At 46.9% G+C, this 20,858-nt stretch overlaps 2 protein-coding genes across 2 annotated transcripts; both read left to right on the top strand.

Moving 5' to 3' along the window:
• Positions 1-7,131: 7,131 nt before the first annotated feature.
• On the top strand, positions 7,132-10,609 carry LOC130517415 (zinc finger protein 703-like). The gene is made up of 2 exons (XM_057019270.1): positions 7,132-7,730; positions 8,258-10,609. Exons 1-2 carry the CDS (start codon positions 7,497-7,499, stop codon positions 9,788-9,790), a joined length of 1,767 nt encoding a protein of 588 aa, XP_056875250.1. The 5' UTR covers positions 7,132-7,496; the 3' UTR covers positions 9,791-10,609.
• A 5,180-nt stretch (positions 10,610-15,789) lies between these two features.
• Positions 15,790-20,740, top strand: LOC130517347 (GRAM domain-containing protein 2B-like). The gene is made up of 14 exons (XM_057019153.1): positions 15,790-16,027; positions 16,746-16,868; positions 17,096-17,183; positions 17,266-17,335; positions 17,417-17,520; positions 17,595-17,690; positions 17,780-17,851; positions 18,229-18,309; positions 18,477-18,576; positions 19,295-19,387; positions 19,476-19,551; positions 19,662-19,766; positions 19,844-19,928; positions 20,157-20,740. The coding sequence occupies exons 1-14, from the start codon at positions 15,942-15,944 to the stop codon at positions 20,193-20,195; spliced, it is 1,218 nt and encodes a 405-aa protein (XP_056875133.1). The 5' UTR covers positions 15,790-15,941; the 3' UTR covers positions 20,196-20,740.
• The last annotated feature ends 118 nt before the right edge of the window (positions 20,741-20,858 follow it).

Genomic DNA, 20,858 nt, shown 5'->3' on the forward strand with positions numbered 1-20,858 from the left:
AAAAGAAAAATGTCTTGTGAGCATTTTAACAGCCTCAATAAATGAAAGGCGCGAAAAAAAGGAGCTAAAGCAAAGGAAGCTAGCAAGGAAGTGCCAAACTGGGTCTTTTTCTTAGCCCCAAGGTCAATTAATTGTTTGCCTTACATTGTATATCTGGCTGTAATTGTGTCTCTCTATATCAGTGGTGTTGGAGCCCAGACAGAACACAACCCAACCGGGGTTTCAGTCCTGACAGGAAGAAAACAACTTTCTCCCAGTGGGAACCTGCGTGAAAAAGGAGAAAACCGGGTTGGATTGCGGCCCTTGAGGCCAGGCGTGTTTTTTTTTAATATAGATGGATGTTTACAACAAGTTCTAACTGACATAAATTGTTCAAACTTCCATATGTCATTGTGGCTGATGGCGCATGCCCGCATGCCCAAGTATGTCTGCAGGAAGCACAGCAGCACTAAATGTCCTCTACTCACTACATATACTGTTACAATTTCAATTACTGTCCAAATAGACTGTAACAGGTTCTGACAAGCTTTTCAGTGAAAAGAATAAATATTGTTTTAAAAAAGTGGTAAAAAGCTCCAGGCTGAAAAACCCAGAGACGTGGCCAAGATTCCGCTCAGTTATGACATCCTGAGTTCACCATTAATCTGATCTGTCCACGTTAATACAGATAAAGTGTTTTTGACTAACCCAAAAAATAGACCCTAGCCCATTAGGGCCACCGTTTTCCAGCATTTGGGACTTTCCTGTAATAAAGCAGAACATTTTCTTACGGCCATTTGGTGGCGTGACCAGAGCTGTCCTGGACACGGTTTTGATTTTAGCATCGCTAATACAATACATTTACAGCCACAAGAGAGGACTTTTAAACGTTCCCTCTATTTTCCATCTCTGCTGAGGTCGCCGTGGCAGCTGGCTGCGCTTAGCGCTCTGCTAGCCTGACACGCTGCTTTGACGTGGTTATCGCTACATTTACACAACAACAAGTGCTTGATAATATGTCAGGCACTGAAATATCGAACTCTGTACTAGCTCTGGTATAGTCACAAAAATATCGGCCTCAGCATGTGTGTATGTTTATGTCCCTATGGGCTTGGGCTCGTTCTGAGAGTCGTGTATCAGCAACTAAATGGGCTTGGTGGGGTAGCTTTGTCGGCCCTGCAGCTATCCTCGCTAACGCCACTACAGATCCACATGAACGACACCACTGCAAGCTGACTGTGGTCAGACTGTAATTTGCAACAGCATTTTGCAGGAAGTGAGAATAAATGTTGCACTTTTGCTCACAGAATAACACCTTAAGTGTGTTTTACCGCAGGTGTCAGGCTGCTCGCCAGCAGCCGTTTATTTCCCTTTCAGCTGAAATGTCAACAGCAGGTTTTTTTTCCCCTCTCTTGCTCTCCTCTGAAGATAGATATCGTGGTCTATTACTGGATTTTTAACACACTGATACTCTAAAGTGAACCCAATGGCTACGCAGTGCAGTGCCAAAATCCCGTTGCTGACTCGGCTGACCTCTCGGTGGCGTGCAGCTCACCGTCTGGAGAGAAGTAGAAGCACAAAAGAGCGGGAGCGAGGAGCTCGCCGCAGCACGCGTGCAGTCGTTTAAAAACGCTGGCTCGCCTTCCCTTGCATTTTATTTTCATCTGATCCTTCCAGCAGCGTTGCTGACGTGGACGTCTTCTGATCACCGCGGTTCGAGAGAGGGCCGGCGCCGTGCGACGCCACGGAGGGATGCGGTCATTGGTCGGATGTGCAGATAAAGAGTGAGCTGAGAAATGTACCAGCTTCCTGGTTATGGACCATCTGCTAAGTGGTTGGTGCTACGTGATAATGTCTGTTTAGGCCGAGAAGAGACTTCTGTTAGCGTCTTAGCATTAGCTTTTCCCGTTGGGTCAGTAAAGGGGACAATATCATTTAATTAGATATTGGTGACCTGTGTGTCCCTCACGTGTGTTCTTTTGGTTCTTTCTGACTAATCTTGCATGTCAAACTTTTGCGAGCATCTGATCCTGAATGTGCCCTCTTGGTTTGCAGGTCCCTCAACCCTGCGGGACGCCACACCCGACACGAAACCCCGTTAGCTGTTCACCAAAGACGTCTATGGGCCGCTCAGACAGTTGATTGACACAATAAAGAAGAAAGAAAATGAGTCGACATTCCAGGGGTGAAACAACAGGAGGTGCACCATGGGGAAAAAAACGACACTTCAAAGACGCAGACGCAGTCTGAATTTATGATTCTATGGAAATCCACGACATCGTCTCACCCCAGAAAGTTCGCCATTGGCTTCCAAGCTGAAGGAGAGGCTGTCCTACTTCAATGGAAAACTGAAGTCAGGACAGGAAATACTTCACAGCCCGGCGGACGTGGTGAGTAATGTGCAGCGTGACCCTGCAACGCTTGTTCAGGTGAAAAACACTTCCCTCCGCAACTTTCTGGGCCAGCAGTAATCATATTCCATCTGAGGGTCGCGTGAAATATGGCGCTACTTCACATTCATGTATTCACCCCGGGGCCATAAATTAGACCCCAGACATTTCAACTCCCTAAATAGAGCATTTTGTCATCACAAAGGGGATGTATGTCGGGCGATGAAGGGAATATTAATGACGAACCTGGAACGCTGCCCGAACGTGTCATTTCAGGAATTAGCCGCCCAACACGCCGTTCCGTCTCTGGGCGACAGACACAAAATGGCCGCCCTCCCGACTGAGGCGTCCTATCAGGGGCGTGTTGAATAGCTGCAGCCAGTGTGAGTCCCCCGTCCCTGCAGCGTGGAGGCTGCAGCGCGCGCGCTCCACGCTTGATTTATGGGAAAAGACAGAAATACAAACACAGAACCCAATCGCATTTACCACCTTCCAGTGTTGCCACAGTCTGTTAAGCCACAAGTCAAGTGTTATGACAGGCTTCATCTGCTCTGCTGGCGTGGCTGGAGGGGGAGCCGTGGAGGCGTGCGGCGGGCCCTGAGCGATGACAGATGTGGGGCGAGCTCAAATGCGGCCCCCCCTCCGTAATGATGTGTTCCAGGCTGAAACGGCTGCAGCTGACCGGTGATTACGCGGCCGCGTGCGCGCAGGACGGCCCGGGTTGGCTGAACCTCCCCTTTGGCTTCGCAAATGGTGCCGAGATCGGCGCATGACATTTATGAATGAGGGTTGTGCCAGGGGTTAAGTAAATAAAGGCATCAAAGAGGGGAGCCTGGATGGAGTGGAGCCTTCACTTGTTTTTCTTTCCTCCTCTGCTCCTCTGTTTAACTACTCGGCCGGGTTTCCCATCAATGGGACTTATCGAGCGGGGGTGAATCAATGCGTGACATAGGCCTCGGTTCAGCACCCTGTTACAACTAACTGCGTCTTCTTTGATTTTATAGACAGGCGCAGGATTAATGGGGATCAGGAATGGGAGCGATTGACTTTTTGTGTCGCCCTCTTTCTCTTTTCCTACCCAGGGAATCTGTACAAAGCTCAAAATGGCTCTCAGCTGAGACACTTGGCGCTCAGCGCGCCAATATTTTTGTTGCTTTCATTTCATTGGTTTATGTCCTCGAGCATTTTCATAAACTGCTCCAGACAAATCGTTAGCAAAATGAGCGTGGCTCCTGCAGATTTGTTACAGGAAGAAGGGAAATCGGTTGCAAATGATCTTCCACGCGGAGTGAATACCGCAGGGAGCTATAGAAAGGTTTGTCTTACCCCCCCAGGGCTCTCCTGTCATTCTGGTCAATTTCCCTTTAGCAGCAAAGAAAAAGCTGAAGAGTCTTGAGTAATGAGTCTTCGGAGGATGGATGTGAACTATGGATGCTAGTTAGCATTTATGCTACACTCGGAAATTACTCCAAAATGATTGCTGTATGACTTTGAGGTCGTTTTTTTTTTTTTAGAGTATGTGTGGTTGAATTCAGGTTAAAACTGAAGTTTTGTTTGCACTATTTTATTGGCCAGTCAGATGTGTGGTGCAGGACACGTCTCATAAAAGAGTTATAGGGCTGAAAGAGGTAATGAAAAACTGGATGTATGAGCAGTGTGAACCAGCAGATCTGCTGTGTGTGTGTGACACGCGTAATGGTCTCTTCTTTCTGTTGAAGGTGCTTTTTTTTATTTTCTGTTTCATTTGCTTCAAGACGTTGCTCATTAAACAACCACAGATGGACTCTGACCCATCCTGAACAGTGTGGACTTTCACTGAGGACCCTGAATGCAGCACACCGATCAGACAAGCTGCATATTTGTTCTCAGTAAAAACAGGAAGTCTCGATATGTCCTTTATCCATTTAATCCAAAGCACATGATCACCGTCAGGCACTCCTGAGTGTCGGAATCAGATATTCTACAGAAAAACACTGAATGTAGAGGGCTGTTGAATAACTTAAATCAGATAAAATGCCCCTTGTTCCACCCACAGAGGCACAAGAGTGCGTCGGTGCTCTTTCATTTCCAGCCTGGGTTCTTATCTGCCAGAGAGTTGATGATTCAGATATTAGAGATGCTTGATGAGACAAGCTGGAAGAGAATAAACTGTTAGCTTTGTTGCTGCTGCCTCACGGAACCCCCCCCCCCTCACACACACACACACACACACACACCTGTGAATAAAAGGTCATGATAAATAAGAGACAGTAATGACTGAACTGGAGGGAAAGGCTGTCAGCCATGATTGGAAAAGATTTGCGTCTGATTCCTGAGCAGCAGAGCAAATAGTGCAGCAAACAGGCTTCTGTTTGCCTCCCTCACCCCAGGGTGATCGAGGCCCGTGTCAATCACCCGCTGCCCTTTGGTGCGTTTCCGACCCCACCTGTGGCGATGCTCCTCGTGGATGCGGCTTCTACGGGTTTACGTTATGTTTCCGAGATAGGAGAACAAAGGAAACCTGCCTGACATTAAGCAGGAAGCTGCAGCCGCTTTTGAAAACACAGACTTCAAGGCGAGATAAAGAGCTGGAGCCTACTGTTGATTTGTGGTTGGGGCTTCTGCTTTTGACCTGCTTCCACTCCTCTTTCGCCCTCCATTCTTTTGTCTCACTCTTTCCTGTCTCCTCAGCCATGTTGCCTTCTTCTCTATGGGTGGTTTACCTGTCTGTCACCGGCATGTCATCAGAACTTTCTTCAGCACCTCTGATGAATGGAGTGATTTGGACCGTTTTTGATTGGGCGATGCACCTTTCTGCGTCTCCGAGACACGAGCATCAACATCCCCCCCCCCCCCCCCCCTTAAAGACGGCGACCTTGTTTGCGGATGAGAGGGTCCTCCTTATCACAAACGGGACAATGATGGATGGCTGGGAGTTTCTGTTCTGCTGTACGTGCCATGAGGTCAAGGCGAGAGCTTCTCTCGGACAGTTTTTTCAACTAACCTTCTGCTGATTTCTGAGGATTTATGTAACGTGCTTTGCTGCTGTTGATATGCAAACCAGTATTTTTTATGTTAATAAGGCTCCTGCGGCCAGAATCTGTCAGCGAGAGTCACATTATGCACCCCCCATCTGCCAAACACATAGGTTCTGAAGGATTAGCAATGATTTCCCTCTCAATTGAATGTGCAGAGGATTCAGCAAATCAAACCCCCTCAGACAGAGACTATTTTGGGCCGTGGCTAATAGTTCTTGTCAGCCATAATTTTTAAGTACTTTAACCAATTCATCTTATAATTAGGTTAGCAAAATTAGCTCATTGCAAAGTGAATCAGGAGGCTGTAATGCAATAAAGTTATTAACATTCCAGATTTATTGAACCATTAATAAAGAGGCGATCTGTCCATGTTGCATTTTTCTTGCCCGCTAAAATAATGACTTAAATTAATAAAGTGAACGAGAGCATCTGGTGATGTCTTCCAGTTCGTTGCGCGCCCAGACACGTGTTACTCTGTGACACAGCTGTCAGTTAACCTCTATATCTCAAATTACTGTGGTAATCAATGTTTAAATCTGAACTCGCTAGTTGACATTCCCGTATTTGTGAATGGGGTCGAACTCGGGCTGAAGTGCATCAAATGTGGTTCAAAAGTGACTCGACGATGTTTTAATAGAAAAGTTGCCGGGGCGAGACTTAACTAGTAAGCCAACGATATACCAGCTCTTCAACAAAATGCTCCAAAATTTTATTCCTAAAACACATATTTGACCTGGCGGACATTCCTAAAATAAGATCGGTTCTTCACACTCCCAAGTCATTAAATAAATCAGCCGATGAACACGTGCCTACAGTTGGGGAGGCTAATTAGCTTTGGCTAACTGAATAAGGCAATTTCATTGAAAAGTCTGTAGGATATAAAGGTTATAAAGGTTGAAGTGAGAGTGTGTTGGAATGGTGTGACTCAGGGTTCAGAGTTTGCTAAAACAGTGGTCTGGACGACTGTTGCTATGGCGATCAAACATCTGGGCCCGATTCTCTGCTACCATCTGAGTCAGCTCTGTTGATAACAGAGTCAGAGATGACTCATTTGTGTTATTCCCACTGATTTTTTGAGATTATTCCCACCATTGGACTCACAGGACTGTGTTTTTACTGATAATTAATGGTTTTTGTGTGAAGGGCTGGAAACTGTATGACTCCATCTGGCATTTTGGTGAAACTTTTCCACATATTCACAACCGCGAGGGCTCAGTGAGACTAACTGTTAAAGCTGGGACTGTATCGTTTGTCAAATATTTCATTTATGACTTATCTTATATGTCAACAGTCCCATTTCTTCCGTGACAAAGCAACCTCTACACCTCATCCCTTGGCTATCGTTGAGCAAACATCCCCAATCCCTGTACTCAAGATCACTGTGGCCCTTTGTTTTGGATTTATATGTTTAGCTGAGAGTTATTTCGGGGACTTTTGTGAAAAGCAATCCAGCAAAATAAAAACAGTGGAAAAATGTGGATATTTTACAAATACAGTAAAGATCATAAAACCCAAAACCCCTACACAGCAGATGGGTTTAATTCCTAAAGTGCAGAATAGATAGATAGATAGATAGATAGATAGATAGATAGATAGATAGATAGATAGATAGATAGATAGATAGATAGATAGATAGATAGATAGAGCGTTTGCCTCCAGTTCGCCGTCCGTCGCCCCGCCCCCACCACACAAACCCCGCCCAGCTCATTAGTGATGCAGCCAGCCTGCAGCCGCTCTGAAGTCAGCCAGCCTGTTGGTCTCAGTCAGCTGCTGAAGTCCGGACCGGTTACACGCTGGAGAACTTCTGCTCCGAGAACTTGGATCATACAAAGAACTTGTTACAGGCTGGTTTTCCTCTATTATCTTAGGACCTCTTTTTGTTTCGGTGTCGTTTTTGGTGTCAGGCATGCGTCAGACGAGCTGAGCGCGGTTCTACGTCCGTCTGTCACATACATAGATATATCGGGATATTTCTGTGTCCAGCTGTGGGATTGTCCAGCTGTGGGATCTTTTTTTTTTTTAAGGGACCGGTACACATGGATTACATTTGAAGCTCGCCCGTCCTGGACTAACAGTGACGCACATCCCGAAGCGCAGCGCTCTCTCTCCGATGAAATTTCCCCCCGCTGCGGATCCAGTGACGACGCACATCGACCTCAGCGAGACCAGCCCCGGTACGAAGCCTCGTCCCAGTGCTGGGGTTTCTCTGCTGACCCCTCTGGATCCACTCCGCCAAGCAAAGCGACTTCCAATCCGACTTATCAAGATGTTGACTGCGCATACTGGACACTTGCTGCACCCGGATTATTTACAGCCTTTGACGTCCGCGCCAGTGAGCATCGAGGTACTTTTAAATACTGCAGCGCTGTGGCGGAAATGTAAAGATAGACCATCTAACTGTTAAGACACTTGTCATTGGGGTCTGTTTAATGACCCTATAATTATTTAAACCCCGCGTTTCTATTTAATAACGCTCGAATTTAACCGATTGATTAGAGCGGAAATGAGGAGCATCTATAGATTAATAGTAAAAAATAATTATACCGAACCAATTTATGAACTTTGAGCATTTTTGATACACTGCCATCAAATCCAAACGGGCAAGAACGGGTGTGTTAATGTCGAGATTTGACTTTCTATTCCTTTAAGAAAATTACAAGCCAAAGATTGAAAAATGATCCCTTAAAGGTAATCAATGTGAATTTTAACAACAATTCATCATCTTTAGCACATTGGATTAGTAAATTGCAGCTATACACATGAATAATAGGGGTTAAAATTGCTTAGGTTGAAGTAGTTTGAAATGAATTGAACTTTTTCTAAAGCTTCAAAGTAACTACAGATCTAATCACAATCTGTATTTTGCTTTAGTTGGATGCCAAGAAGAGTCCACTGGCCCTCCTGGCTCAGACCTGCTCTCAGATTGGAAAACCAGATCCTCCGTCCTCCAAGCTGGGCTCCTCCTGCAGTCAGGGGGACAAGGAGCCCAGTAGCCGATCGTCTGCGTCTGCCCTAAAGCTCACAGAGCATCGCCCCTCCTTGGAGGACAAGTGTAGCTTCAAACCCTACAACAAAGGGAGCGGAGAGTGTCGTAGGGAAGGGGTTATCAGCAGCAACTCCAACGGCAGTGGCACCAACGACAAAGCGGGTTTCAGGTTATCTGGTGCCACCAATGGAAACTCTACCCCAGGTCACCAGTCCTACCCGTCTCACGCTGCCTCCCCCAGCTCCAGGGTGAACAGCAGCAGCCCGACAGGACCCGCTCAGCAGCAGCTGCCCGCTCACAAGCGGAGTCACTCTCCCTCCGGACCGCCGGCTTTGCACTCCCACAGTCCGAGTGGTGAATCCACGCACGAGCAGGGCAGTCCCGGCGGCACCAACGGCAACCATGCCAAAAAGGACACTGAAGTGAGCAAGACGGTCACGGACAGCCCACACAGTGCCAACTCTAGCCACGTCCGAGCTAGCACAAACTGTAGTAACGGTAGCTCCGATGGTGGCTCCCACCTAGAGGGGAGTAAAACGGAGCCTACCCAGGCTGGAATTGGCCCTGGACGCATCACACCCATTTCCCCTTACAAGACGAGCCAGCCACTCTTCCCTTTGTCCTCCTCTAACATGGGATATCATGGATCTCTAGTGGGGGCTTACGCGGGCTACCCGTCTCAGTTCGTCCATGGACTAGACCCATCAAAGTCCGGTCTTGGTGTCGGAGCTATGGGAGTTCCCGGAAAGCATCCAAGCTCGAGCCCTCTTACTGGGGCCTCCCCGCCATCTTTCATGCAGGGTATATGTCGAGACCCCTACTGCCTAAGCTATCCAGGCATGTCCCACCTTGGTGGAAGCAACTGCAACTCCTGCATTCACGACCCTTCCTCCACCCTGAAGTCAAACTTCCCACTGGTGTATCCCTCCCACCCACTCCATTCCCTCAACCAGAGCTCTCTGTCATCCAGCCTGTCCTCCCTCTCGCATCCCCTCTACACATATGGTTTCATGCTCCCCAATGACCCCCTGCCTCACGCCTGTAACTGGGTCTCCGCCGGGGGTCCCTGCGATAAACGATTCACCACATCAGAGGAGCTTCTGGCCCACCTCCGCACACACACCGTCCTGCCTGTGGGAATGGACAGTAAGTTGCTCTCTGGATCCTCCTCTGGACCCTCATCCTGCCACCTTCACATTCCCCACCAGAGCAGCGCAGGCTCCATGCAGAGCTCTCTCCCCCTCAGAGCTCCACCCAGCCTGGGATTAGGTCGCTATCACCCCTACAGCAAGGTGCACTTGCCACCCGGACCACCTTCTCTGTCCTTGCACTCATTACCCTCGGCCAACCCATACTACCCTCACTACGCACTCTATGGACAAAGACTTGGATCAGCATCTGCTTTGGGTTACCAGTGATGCATTTTGTATTCCGGCATTTTGGGAAATATTGGTATCTGCTGTGTGGCAGGATCTGATGAGAAATCCGGCTGAAAATCTTAACATAGCCTAGAGCTAGCTGACAAGCAGCGAATAAGCTAGCATGTTACTCCAGAATCTTTAGATGGAGGCTAACTCGGTTAGTTCTTGCCGAAAAGACAAATGCGGGAATAATCTCCTGTCATCAGACTCTCCAAAAAGCCTAGAATCACATTTTCCAAAAATAACGACCTGTTATTTTAAGCTTGTTCTTAATTGCGGCAGGTTGCCTCTAACTCTAAGATGGGATGTGTGGAACTGGGAGTCCTGGATTTTGACTTGAGTGCATTCTCACGTTCTTATTTTTATTTGGTGTTAAAAATGACCCGTTGCTTGAAGGTCTGAGCTGTTATATCTGCACATTGCTATCCACATGTTTTGCAACCAGCAAATCGATGGTCGGACCGTATGTAGGAGCACTTGAATGTTGAGGGTTTTCGCTGGGAATGATGAGAAGTTCTGTCAGAGAATTTCCGACATGCAGCACACATACTGTTTATTCATCATGACAGTTTGTTTTGGCTTCTTCTTTTCTGTTTATTCCTACTGAGAAATTGTATTTATTTTAATTTTTGCTTTTTTTTCTGTCTAGAGTTACAAATGCTAAAATCACACGTTTCTTTCGCTCTGTCTTCTCAGCTTTTTTTTTTTTTTTACAGCAAATTAAAGAAGTGACTTTTTGTAAATTGGAACACCCGTGTTGGTATTCCGTCTACAGAGGAACTCATATTTTGTTAAATAAATCACACTGAATCTGTATTTTCTGTCATCATTTCTGCTTCAGATTTCATGGCCGCGGTTTAAGTGGAAACAGTAATCTGCTGCTACTCCTCACAAATTTGGAAGTGTCAGAAGTTCCCCTTAAAAAAGATCGTTATCTAAAACCTGACTATAAGTAGAAAGTGAGGTGTTGTAACGAATATGTTTGCATGTCGTTACCATGAAACAGCCACATGACTGGCAGCTGTGCAAGCTCTTTACTTCCTCTAATTGTTTACAGTACAGAACTCAAATACGGTCGCTTTAAAGCAGCAGCATCTTCTAAATCCACAGATTAAGACTGTAATCATTTAAGATCTGAGGATTAATCTACAACATAGCTGGGTCGATTTTTAATGATTTTGGCACCAGTACAAAGAATTACGAGCAAATTTCCCTCATGCCATAGTAATTACTCCAGTTGCTATGGTTGCCAAAAGATTGGCGGCTTCAATATGCCATTTCCTAGCAACACGGGGCTTTGACACCCATGGCGAGGTGTGGATGACCCTCGCTGGTCACTCACAGCTTTGACAGGGGAAACACGGGGGGGGTTAAAACAGCCCATCCCTGCTGAAACCAGAGAGAGAGCTTCAGTTTCACTGGGCTGTGAGGCTGTTAGGGGTTGCTTGAGTTCAGCAGGAGGGCTGCAGCTCCTGGACCAGGAGAGTTGAACCTTTTCCTGAAGCCCAACATTGAGTCTGGGGCTGCTTCTGAAAGCCTTGAAGCCAGAGTCAGACCCGATCTGATGTTTGCTGTGTTCTTTGTCTGGACTTGATTTCAGCGTTTGTGGGTGGATGGGGACCGTCGTGGAGTTTAACGCCCCCTGTTGGTAACAAATCAAATCTCTTCTTACGTCCTGTTTTTAAATAAAGTTCTCTACACCGGGAAAGGCCCTCTCATTTTACTGATTTTACCAGTCACGTGTGATTAATCATACAGGCTAAATGCACAAAGCAGTGTTGGTTTTTGCCTTTCTGTCAATTTTCCTGCCCCCAATGTCCCGTTCAAAGGTTACCTAAAGATAAACGAAGGGGCTTAATTATTCACCCTCACTTTCCCAGTCAAGCAATGGATTAAGCAACAACAGTGCTTCTTGCCGCAGCCTTTTTATTTTTAAATGAATAAAAGCCAGAGTACACGAGGACAGCAACACACAAGTGTGGGCGTTGTTCTCAGAGACGAAGGCCGTCTCCCTGGTTGGTTTGAGTGATTCCAGGGTGCAGTTTGACAGCCCCGGTGATTAATGATGACAGACCGCCGGGCCGCTCCTTCATCACATGACAAGGGTTTAACCTCTCTATCAGCCTACATCAGCACAGTAAGGCTCTCAAGAAGAGGGCCGGTGAAACCCCCGCAATAAAATCATTAAGTGCAGTCAGAAATCACAAACACATGGCCTGAAATGGAATTGTCTGTGAGTTACAGATAGCAGACAGCTTCCCAGAAATAGATTCCTCCGCTTTCATTCTGCGCTCCCCCTCCAACTTTATCACTTCATCCATCATCCGACGTTGCGGGCTTTTCAAGGGGTCCAAAAATAAAGAGGACGCAGATGTCGGCCACGCTATACTGATGTTTCTAAACCACCCATAAGTTACCGTCCACCCACAGACCAGAGGAAACATTGAAAATACTCTCCCCTGTCCTCCAGAAGTCCGTAAACCGTTGCACACGCAGCTCCTACAGCGCTATGTTAAATGACCCACAACCAATGAGAGCTGAGTAAGTATTTCTGTTTCTAAAAAGGACACCGTCCAACCTTTCTGCGCTCATTTGTCAAGTCCTGTCACTTGCAAAAGTAGACAGAAGGAGTTTAGCGGCGTGCGAGAGGGCAACTGCAATTATGGTTCTTCTGCTAATGTGCACGAGGCCAGCTGGTTTTGATCTGCCTGCTCTCTGAAGGCTCCTCGCTCACTTGTCAGCTCTCATGCATCACAGACCCACCGCTCAACGGAAAAACGTGCTTTGGCAGCGACCAGCGGAGGCCTGGAAGCCAGTGGGTGCCGCTCGGTTAGCCACATGCAAGAGTGTGACAACATTCCCTGCCCAAGGCATATGAATCCTCTCGGTGGCGTTCCCTCGTTCCTCCAGGGTTCCCAACCTCTACGTGAATGTAACCGCTGTAATTGGCCGGCCTGACCCTGAGCAGACGCCACGCCACAGACTTGGGAGGTCAGGGGAACGGCTCCAAAACACACAGGCGGGGAGAGAAAGCACAAATCAGAATGTGAAAGAGATACTTGCATGGAAACAAGCAGCCGTGATTACTCAAATACAGTCATTAAGGAGGAAATGTATTTCGGGCTGTCAGGATGATTAATGAGGGACAGAAAATCTGCTCTTTTCCAGCAGATCCCGACACTAAGTACACACGCAGCATGTGTTGTGCCTGTGCCTGTGCCTGTGTGTGTGTGTGTGTGTGTGCATGTGTTGTTGTTACCTCATGAGGACTCCTGCTGGAATAAATGTCAACCTTTCTCAGGGTCACTACTCCTCATTAGGGCCAGAGACCCACCCTTAAATGACGAAAAGTGTCATTTCTGAGGTTTCTCAAAGTCAGGTGTGTGTGTGTGTGTGTGTGTGTGTGTGTGTGTGTGTGTGTGTGTGTGGTGTCGTTTGAGAATGCTGGATATTGTTATTCTTTTCAACACTGTTCAGTTTCCAGCTGCTTAGACTTCTCTGTTTATTTTCCGAGTATCAGCATTGATAAAATGAGCTGCGGCCTTCCTGACGCCGGCCCCCGGTGCAATAAAAGCACGCAGTTTTAAAACCCACCTGGCGTTCGCCAGCACTATGTGAATAGCGGTGATTGTTCTGTGCAGTTCCGGGCCTGTTAATAGCTTCACCGATGCCTCTTAAAACAGTGGACGGTGAAGATGAATGCTTTTTGGAGCCCGGTGTGGAAGTTGAATCCAGCTTTGAATAATAAACCTGGGCGATTAGTGAATGATCAGTATTGTGTTCGCTCAATTCGTAGGCCAATTGGAAAATTGGTGTGTTTTCTAGCCAAACCCCTTCAGAATCCCCAGATGTTCCCCAAAACCATGCCGGAGGGCCGATAAGGAATCAGCAGACGCCTCATGTCCGAACCGTGTGATTTACTAGCTGCGAATGAAGAAACGGTGATCCCGGCCCGCAGAGCCTCAAAGGCCCTAATCATTACGCAAACAGCTGCAGATCCGGCTGACATCATGTAAGAAAGATAAGAAAAACAATGACTTAATAAACGCGTGGTGTTGTTGTTTTTTTTCCAGAGTGTTCCACGACTGAGGTGAATTAACATTATACGGCTAAAGAAGCGGCGATGCGGACGTGATTGGGTCGTGGCTGACCTTTGACCCCGACTCTGACGCGTAAACACTGTAGCTATACCAAGGATCAACACGGGTGATGGACGTGAAGACTCTGGGAGTGGGGCAGATGAGAGCCAGGGTACGATGGCCCAGGCCTGGCCTGGCCTGGCCTGGCCTGGCCTGGCCTGGCCTCGCCTGTGTGGGCCCCGGCAGCTGTGTGCACAGGGGAGCCTTGGCCTCCTGCTCTGCATGTCAGGGCCAGTGATTAATGACCCCCAGACCTTGCTCTTTACCCCCGGCCCGCCCCGAGAAAGCAGCGCAGCCACCGCTCATTTAGCTAATGGACACACACACGAGCATGGACGGCCGTGCGCGAGAGATGAGGGGTTATGTACGATCAAATGCACGCGAAGTGAAAGCAATTTCCCTCTCACAAAAGAGCACTTTTCCAGGCTGCGTATAATTTCGGGGCAGCGATTGGTCTGATTACTGTGTGCCTGCGCAGTGTCGAGGCTGAGAGGGCGCCCGTGTCTGTGTGCCGGTTCCCAGCTTGTCAGGCAGCTGTCGGGGAGTGATTTATGACCACTGGACTCCAACCTGTCTTCACTGCCAGCTCAGTATTGTTACAACTGACAGCTAATGAGGCCAGACATGCTTTCAAGCAGGGCACTTAACAGGACTTCAATCTTCCCCCGTCACAAGTACCATTTTTGCTCTCCCTCACACATCACCGTCCTTTCTCCGCTCCTTCCTTGTTCTGTGTCTCCCCATGTTGGACCATCTGACAGGCTCTGAAAAGACCTCTGCCTCCTGATGGAGATGTTTCTCCGAAGGCCAAGGCAGCTTTCACACACATGTTGGCATTTTAAATCGGCTAATGCCTCATTTAATCTAATTTTCTCTCCCCTTCGCCAGGCTTTGAACGGAGAGTTATAGAAATAGGGCCATTCACCACGAGCCCATTCACGTCCTCACTGAGATGACAAGATTGATGACACATAAAATGGCGAGGAGGAGGAGGAGCTTAGCTTAGCAAACAGGAAACCGAAAAAAACCCACTGTTTTGTGTAATTTCTTTCTATAATTAAAATGGATACAGCTGGAATACAAAACTGTTTTAATTTTAGGAATAATGGATGAAGATGTTATGTTAAAAAACTAGTAATATAGATACAAAACTGATGCAATGAAAGGCTGATGTTTTGAGGCAACAAAGCAGCCGCTACTGGGCACGTCTTCAAGCTTTCATTTTGTGAACTGGTAAATGCATTTTCCTTTTCTGTTCACAAACCTGTGTTACAAAAATAAACTTTTAAACCCTTGGTTCCTGTTTAGCCACAATTAACGGTTTGTTCTTTGCTGGCGGTGCCATTTTTTCCTTCCTACCTAATAAAGTCTGACTTGCCCACCCTCTTGAGTGAAATCAGCGCCGCAACAGCGCCCTCTATGGGGTATATTTTCATCTTACAATAATTTAATATTTTTAAGGCATTAGTATTTAATTGGCAGTAGTATTCGGGGTTTTTTGGGTGGGGAGTGCTATTTTGTGTATTGCACAGCATGTAACAATTATGTGACGTCATAAAGTACTCAAGAATATTCATTTTAGCTGCATTTACAATACTATAAACTGATGAAGTAAAGTTAAATCCCTTTAGGGGGACTGGTCTGGGAGTCTCGGGGTGCGTGCGTATGTTCATAAAGAAGTGCATGTATCTTGTGTAAAAGCAGTACTCTTCCACTCATGAACGTTCAGTTCTTAATAACGCTATTTAAAAAGTGGCGCTGTCATTGGTTTGGCTCTGCTGCCCCCTGCTGGACTGCACGTCCCACTACATCCACATAACCCGTTCCCGATGCGCTTCCCTGCTGCGCCCTCCCCTTTCCCGGCTCCTCCTCTGTGGAGCTTCTCAGTCCTTCGAGCATTCCTTCCTTCCATTAAAAAACTGCTGAAGTTTTCCTTGTGTGTAGCTCGCTAGAATCGGGAGCAAAGTGTTGGAAGATGTGAGTAATAACAACAGTCAAACAGGGCACTGATGACCGACCAGGCGGACCGACCTCTGACACCGTTATCCTCTCTGGAGCAACTTTCCAACAAGGACTCCCGGGGGAATCGCTCGACGTGAGTGGATAAGATGGAGAGCAAGGGCCCGGTTCGCACGGGGCCTTTCCCCCACTGCTGTTATTTACAAACATGTCGCGCTTTATCATTCAAAATTCTGACTTCAGACGCGTTTGACTCTTCTCCACTTCGTCCAGTCGCCTTTTCTGATCGTTTAAACCCCCTCCTTGCGGGTCATGCGTGTTTACCTGCGTAATTAATATGTCATCAAACATCTGTCAGTATTGTGCAGTGTTAAGAAGTAACGCGGAAATGCAGCCTTACTCGAGTAAAGTTCACGTCACCGATCAGGTAATCTGGGAATCAATGCACTTTAGTGTCAAAGGTTCAGCTGCACATGTCGGAGAACTATCAATATGAACCACCAACATCCTCTGTCATTTCCAGAGGAGACACAGTGTGTCGTGGCTGTGCAGAGACCTCCATAGAAACCTGCAACACTGCCACAAAGAAAAGTATCAATGCTTTAGAAAAGTAAACACGCAAAGGGCAAGACTGCTTGCATTTGACCTTGAAGTGTCAATAGTGCCACAATTGCAGCATTAAAGTATCTACAAAATGTTTCAAGGGTGCATTTTGCGCCTAACTTTGAATTTTAAGGTGGTCAAAAATGGGATAAAAGTAGTCTGAACACATGCAGCTCTGCTTGAGTACCAAACGTGCTCGTTCCATTCCATCACTGGTGCTGTTGTCTGAGCGCTCTGTGGGACGTTTGCAGGTCTGACTTGGAGAATGGAAGCGAGAGGAGGCAGAAGAGGCCGGGAAGACCTCCAGACCTCCAGCTGTGCCTGGACACCGAGTCAGAGCCGGCAGACGGGAGAAAGAAAACGAACGGCCTGAGGTAGAAACGCTTCCTCTGAGGAGCGTAATGACAAACAGATCCAATGTGTAACAGGTTTTATTCAATTATTCTTCACCCTTTCTCGAATTACTGCTCATTTTAAAGCCAAATGAAGAACTTTTGTTATATTTTACTAATTAAACTCCCGTATCCTTCGTTGTCCCGGCCCTCTCCTCAGGAATCCTCCTGCTGCTCAAACGTAAACATTGATCCTTATTTATTGTCAGGCTGAAACCTGCGGAGCAACTTTCCCCAGCGCCAAGTCCAGCTGACTACGAGCCCGTGTTTGAGAGCAAGAAATTGCCGCCCATCCACGTATGAGTGCCGCCACAGTGTAACAAAGACCTCACTTTAATGACCCGGCAACTCAAAAACACGTCTGTTGTGTCCTCCACAGCCGTCAAAGACGAACACCCAGTACCACAAGTTGTTTAAGGATGTCAGCGGGGATGAGTTACTCATAAAAAGTGGGTTTCGGTTTCAGATTTAGCGTCACGATGTGAAAAAATGTCTGTGCTGAGCCGCTAACGTGGACGTTTGTGTCACAGGCTACACGTGTGCTCTGCAGAGAGACATTTTGTACCAGGGTAAAATGTTTGTCTCGGACAACTGGATCTGTTTCCACTCCAAAGTCTTCGGCAGGGACACCAAGGTGGGGGCGCCGACGCGGCTCCGGCTCTGCTCCGAGTTCGCCTTCCTGACATGTTAATGTTTCCAAATCACCAGATTTCCATCCCCGTGCCCTCGGTGACGTTCATCAAGAAAACCAAAACGGCGCTGCTGGTGCCGAACGCCCTCGTGATCGAAACGACGAGCTGTCAGGTCAGAAGAGCGCGCAGGTTGTTTCCCACTTTTCGAGTAAACGCGAATTCAATTCAACCCACTGTTGTTGTTGTTTTTCCCCCTTTCAGCACGTGTTTGTGTCCTTCCTGTCTCGAAACACTACCTACAAATTTCTGAAGTCTGTGTGTCTTCATTTGGAGGTATTTGCTTACCCAAATGTTTCATCGGGACTGAATCTCCGGTTTTACCTTCTCTTAGCTGGAGCTGTGCTGCAGTGTTTGGAATTATCCCTCCGGTGTTGGATGTTACTCAATATCTTGGACACTTTTTTTAAACAAACGCTTCATTTCTTTGGCGTGTGATACCCCAGTTAGCTTAGCTAAGCAGGAATAGGACTACTAACAAGTGGAAAGAGCTGCCGATGTCTCCGTGTAGAAACCTGATTAGGAATTTAGCACCAAGCGAGAGTTGAGAAACAATTAGTTTTGACCCGTATCTCATATTCTGAAGTAGCAAAAGCAGCAGTGGTGCTGGTTTACAATGACTGAAAGCACATTTTTATCTGAATTCTCTGTAGGTAGAGAAGACCTGCAACAGTTCCTTGGCTTCCTCCTGCGAGAACAGCTTCAGGATGAACTGCTCATCGGCTCTTCCTCTGGTCGGTCGCTGCTCCCTTTGATGTTTTGTTCCAGCTTTATTTATTTATTTATTCATTCTTTTTCCATTGTGTTTAAAGCTCTATAGAAATACGGTCCACGTATGTCACACAACACCTGCTCTGTATGTGGCGTCTATTGTATATTGTCCCGTGTGTGTGCACTGCAGGACTTCTCTGGCCTGGACGGGGTGGTGCAGCAGAGACGGCAGGAGATGACGGAGAGCAGCAGCTCTGGATCTCAGACGCCAGATTACGAAAAAATTAATGGTATGAACTCCTGCAGCTCAGAAACAGCAATTATGGACGATAAGGTTGGATTTAAACACTGTAATTACCAGGAACTCTGTAAGGAAGCGTAAGACAAACCCTCCTTTACTGACGTTTAAATACGTGTTCCGCCAATCAGTGTTCTTCAGCACATGGCCCCGCCCCTTTCTGTGAAGCCTCGATTGTGCAGCAGTTTACACGACATTTCACCTAAAAAGATGTATTTGTGTTGCCTTGTTGGATTTACATGACAACATGCTGAAAAATGTCCTCGAAACATCGGAACTCTGGAACAAAACTGAAAACGCTGTAGTTTCCATGCCGGGCCACTAGTTGGCGGTGTGTATTGAGTGACATAACACGCTCTGCTCTGGAACCCCATTTAAAAAAATGCCGTTTTATGTCTTTGAAATCGCCGTTTCCTTGGAAACAGACATCAGAAATGTGAAAAAACCATGAACCGATTCCAGGAAAAATAGAGAGACCTTTTTTTCCGGGTAATTTTGATGGAAAGGTGTCAAGGTTTTCATAATGGCTGAATGCAGCCTGCATCCCAGCTCATGGGTCAGGTCATGGATCTATTATTAACGGGGACAGGAGGGCGAACGACACCTCCCGTTAGAAACGGGCATTTTTACCAGGATCTGCCCTCACGTTTGCACTTCAATTAATATTTCTCGCGGGGAGCTAACCGGGTTTCCTCTCTCGGTCTGAGCAGACTTCCACCTTGCCGACACGTTTCTGAAGAGCGGGGAAGTTTCGGTCCACGCCGACGTCCACCTCCAGACCGCCAGCCAAAAACACAGCAACGGTGCAGCAACGCTCCCTTTGCCTCAGTTACAACAACTGTTCCAAGAGGAGAGTGGTGTCCTGAGGAAATCTTTTTGTCTTCCTCGTAGGTTCTGCCGAGCCATCCAAAGTCCAGTCCTCGCAGCTTGTGTCGTTACACGCCATCCTCCTCTTCTATTTGGTCTTGTGAGTCGCTCTTCAATAAAGGGAACCTGAGAAGATGCAGCACAATAGGCAGGCTTCATTTCCATTGCTGAGTCGGGAGTTCACTGAACTCCCGGTGTGGATGTTTGCAGAGTCGGCGTCCTCGTCCTGTCCTCCTGCTACATGGCCTTCAAGATCGTGGCTCTCGAGCACCGACTCAACTCCCTGGCGTCAACCGCAGAGCACATCCATAACGGGTAGGAGCTCGCCCCCAAACCGGACGAAGTTTAGATTACACGTCCTGGACTGAATGTGTCTGTTGTGATCGGTGCAGAAACGCTGGGGTCCAGAGGACACAGAGCGAAGTCAACGCTGAAATCTACAGAGAACTGTCCACAAACTTGTTTAAGCTTGAAAAGGTTTGTCACTCACAACGATAAGATTGTTGATGTCGCAGGTTTGAAAAAGGAGCGCGCGTTAATGCGTCCTCCATCTTCAATGAGATCACTGCTTTAGCTTTATGCTAAGCTAATTTAAGAAATTGTTAATCACAGTTCAATGTTTTATGGAAATGTTGAATGTTTTATGGAAATGTGTTTGTATTTTACCAAAAATACCTATTTATGGGTCTGATTTTTCTTTTATAGATTCAGAAAAACCTCCAGAAGCTTCTTGAAGAGACCTAAACACAGTCTGTTTTATGACGTCTTTTATACCGAAGCATTTCACGCTAACTTTGAAAGCTTTTTAGAACCGTGATACTAAGATAGTGCAATATTAGCGCCGTTCATTTCAAACTCAGGACTTGTGAACAAAATGCTGTGCTGTGGAGTAAAATTACATTGGTGTGCATTTGTCTGACTAACGTCAAGCTCTTAGTTGTAGTATTTATCTTTCTTTGTGCATTTCAGCAGGTTTTTTAGGTGCACTTCTTTCAAAACACTTTTAAAAGGTCAGCTTTTGCTCTGTGTTTAGGGTTGAATTGCCAGTAAATCATATTCATGTAACCAATGTTTTAATGACATTGGATGGCATTTTATTCGCGTGCAATATTAAGAAGGAAGTGTCTCCAGTCCTATTGTGTGTTTCATTTGATTTTATTGGTGTCCAGAAAGAATCTCCGGTTGAGTTTTCAATCATTCCTGTAAAATCAGAACATCGCGAGGAAAGACTGCCGTTGAGCTCTGTCGTCCTTTACAGCAGTACTGAAATAAATCCTCCTCAAGCCGAAGCTGTTGAACTTTTCCTTTACACGGCACTCACAGTCAGGTGACACCCCAGCAGACCTTGTAAAAAATAAAAGGAACCGTCAAGGAGACTATTTCCAGTTACTCAACACTATTTCTGTC

The sequence above is a fragment of the Takifugu flavidus genome, chromosome 20 (genome assembly GCF_003711565.1).
Source record: "Takifugu flavidus isolate HTHZ2018 chromosome 20, ASM371156v2, whole genome shotgun sequence".
Taxonomy (NCBI): Eukaryota; Metazoa; Chordata; class Actinopteri; order Tetraodontiformes; family Tetraodontidae; genus Takifugu; species Takifugu flavidus.

Bases quoted from the DNA above. Each gene is read 5' to 3' on its own strand.
- LOC130517415 (XM_057019270.1), top strand. From the start codon at position 7,497: ATGAAATTTCCCCCCGCTGCGGATCCAGTGACGACGCACATCGACCTC. The intron at 7,731-8,257 runs GTACTTTTAAAT...ATTTTGCTTTAG, and splicing joins CCGCGCCAGTGAGCATCGAG to TTGGATGCCAAGAAGAGTCC.
- LOC130517347 (XM_057019153.1), top strand. From the start codon at position 15,942: ATGACCGACCAGGCGGACCGACCTCTGACACCGTTATCCTCTCTGGAG. The intron at 17,184-17,265 runs GTATGAGTGCCG...TGTCCTCCACAG, and splicing joins AGAAATTGCCGCCCATCCAC to CCGTCAAAGACGAACACCCA. The intron at 19,388-19,475 runs GTGCAGCAACGC...TCTTCCTCGTAG, and splicing joins CAGCCAAAAACACAGCAACG to GTTCTGCCGAGCCATCCAAA.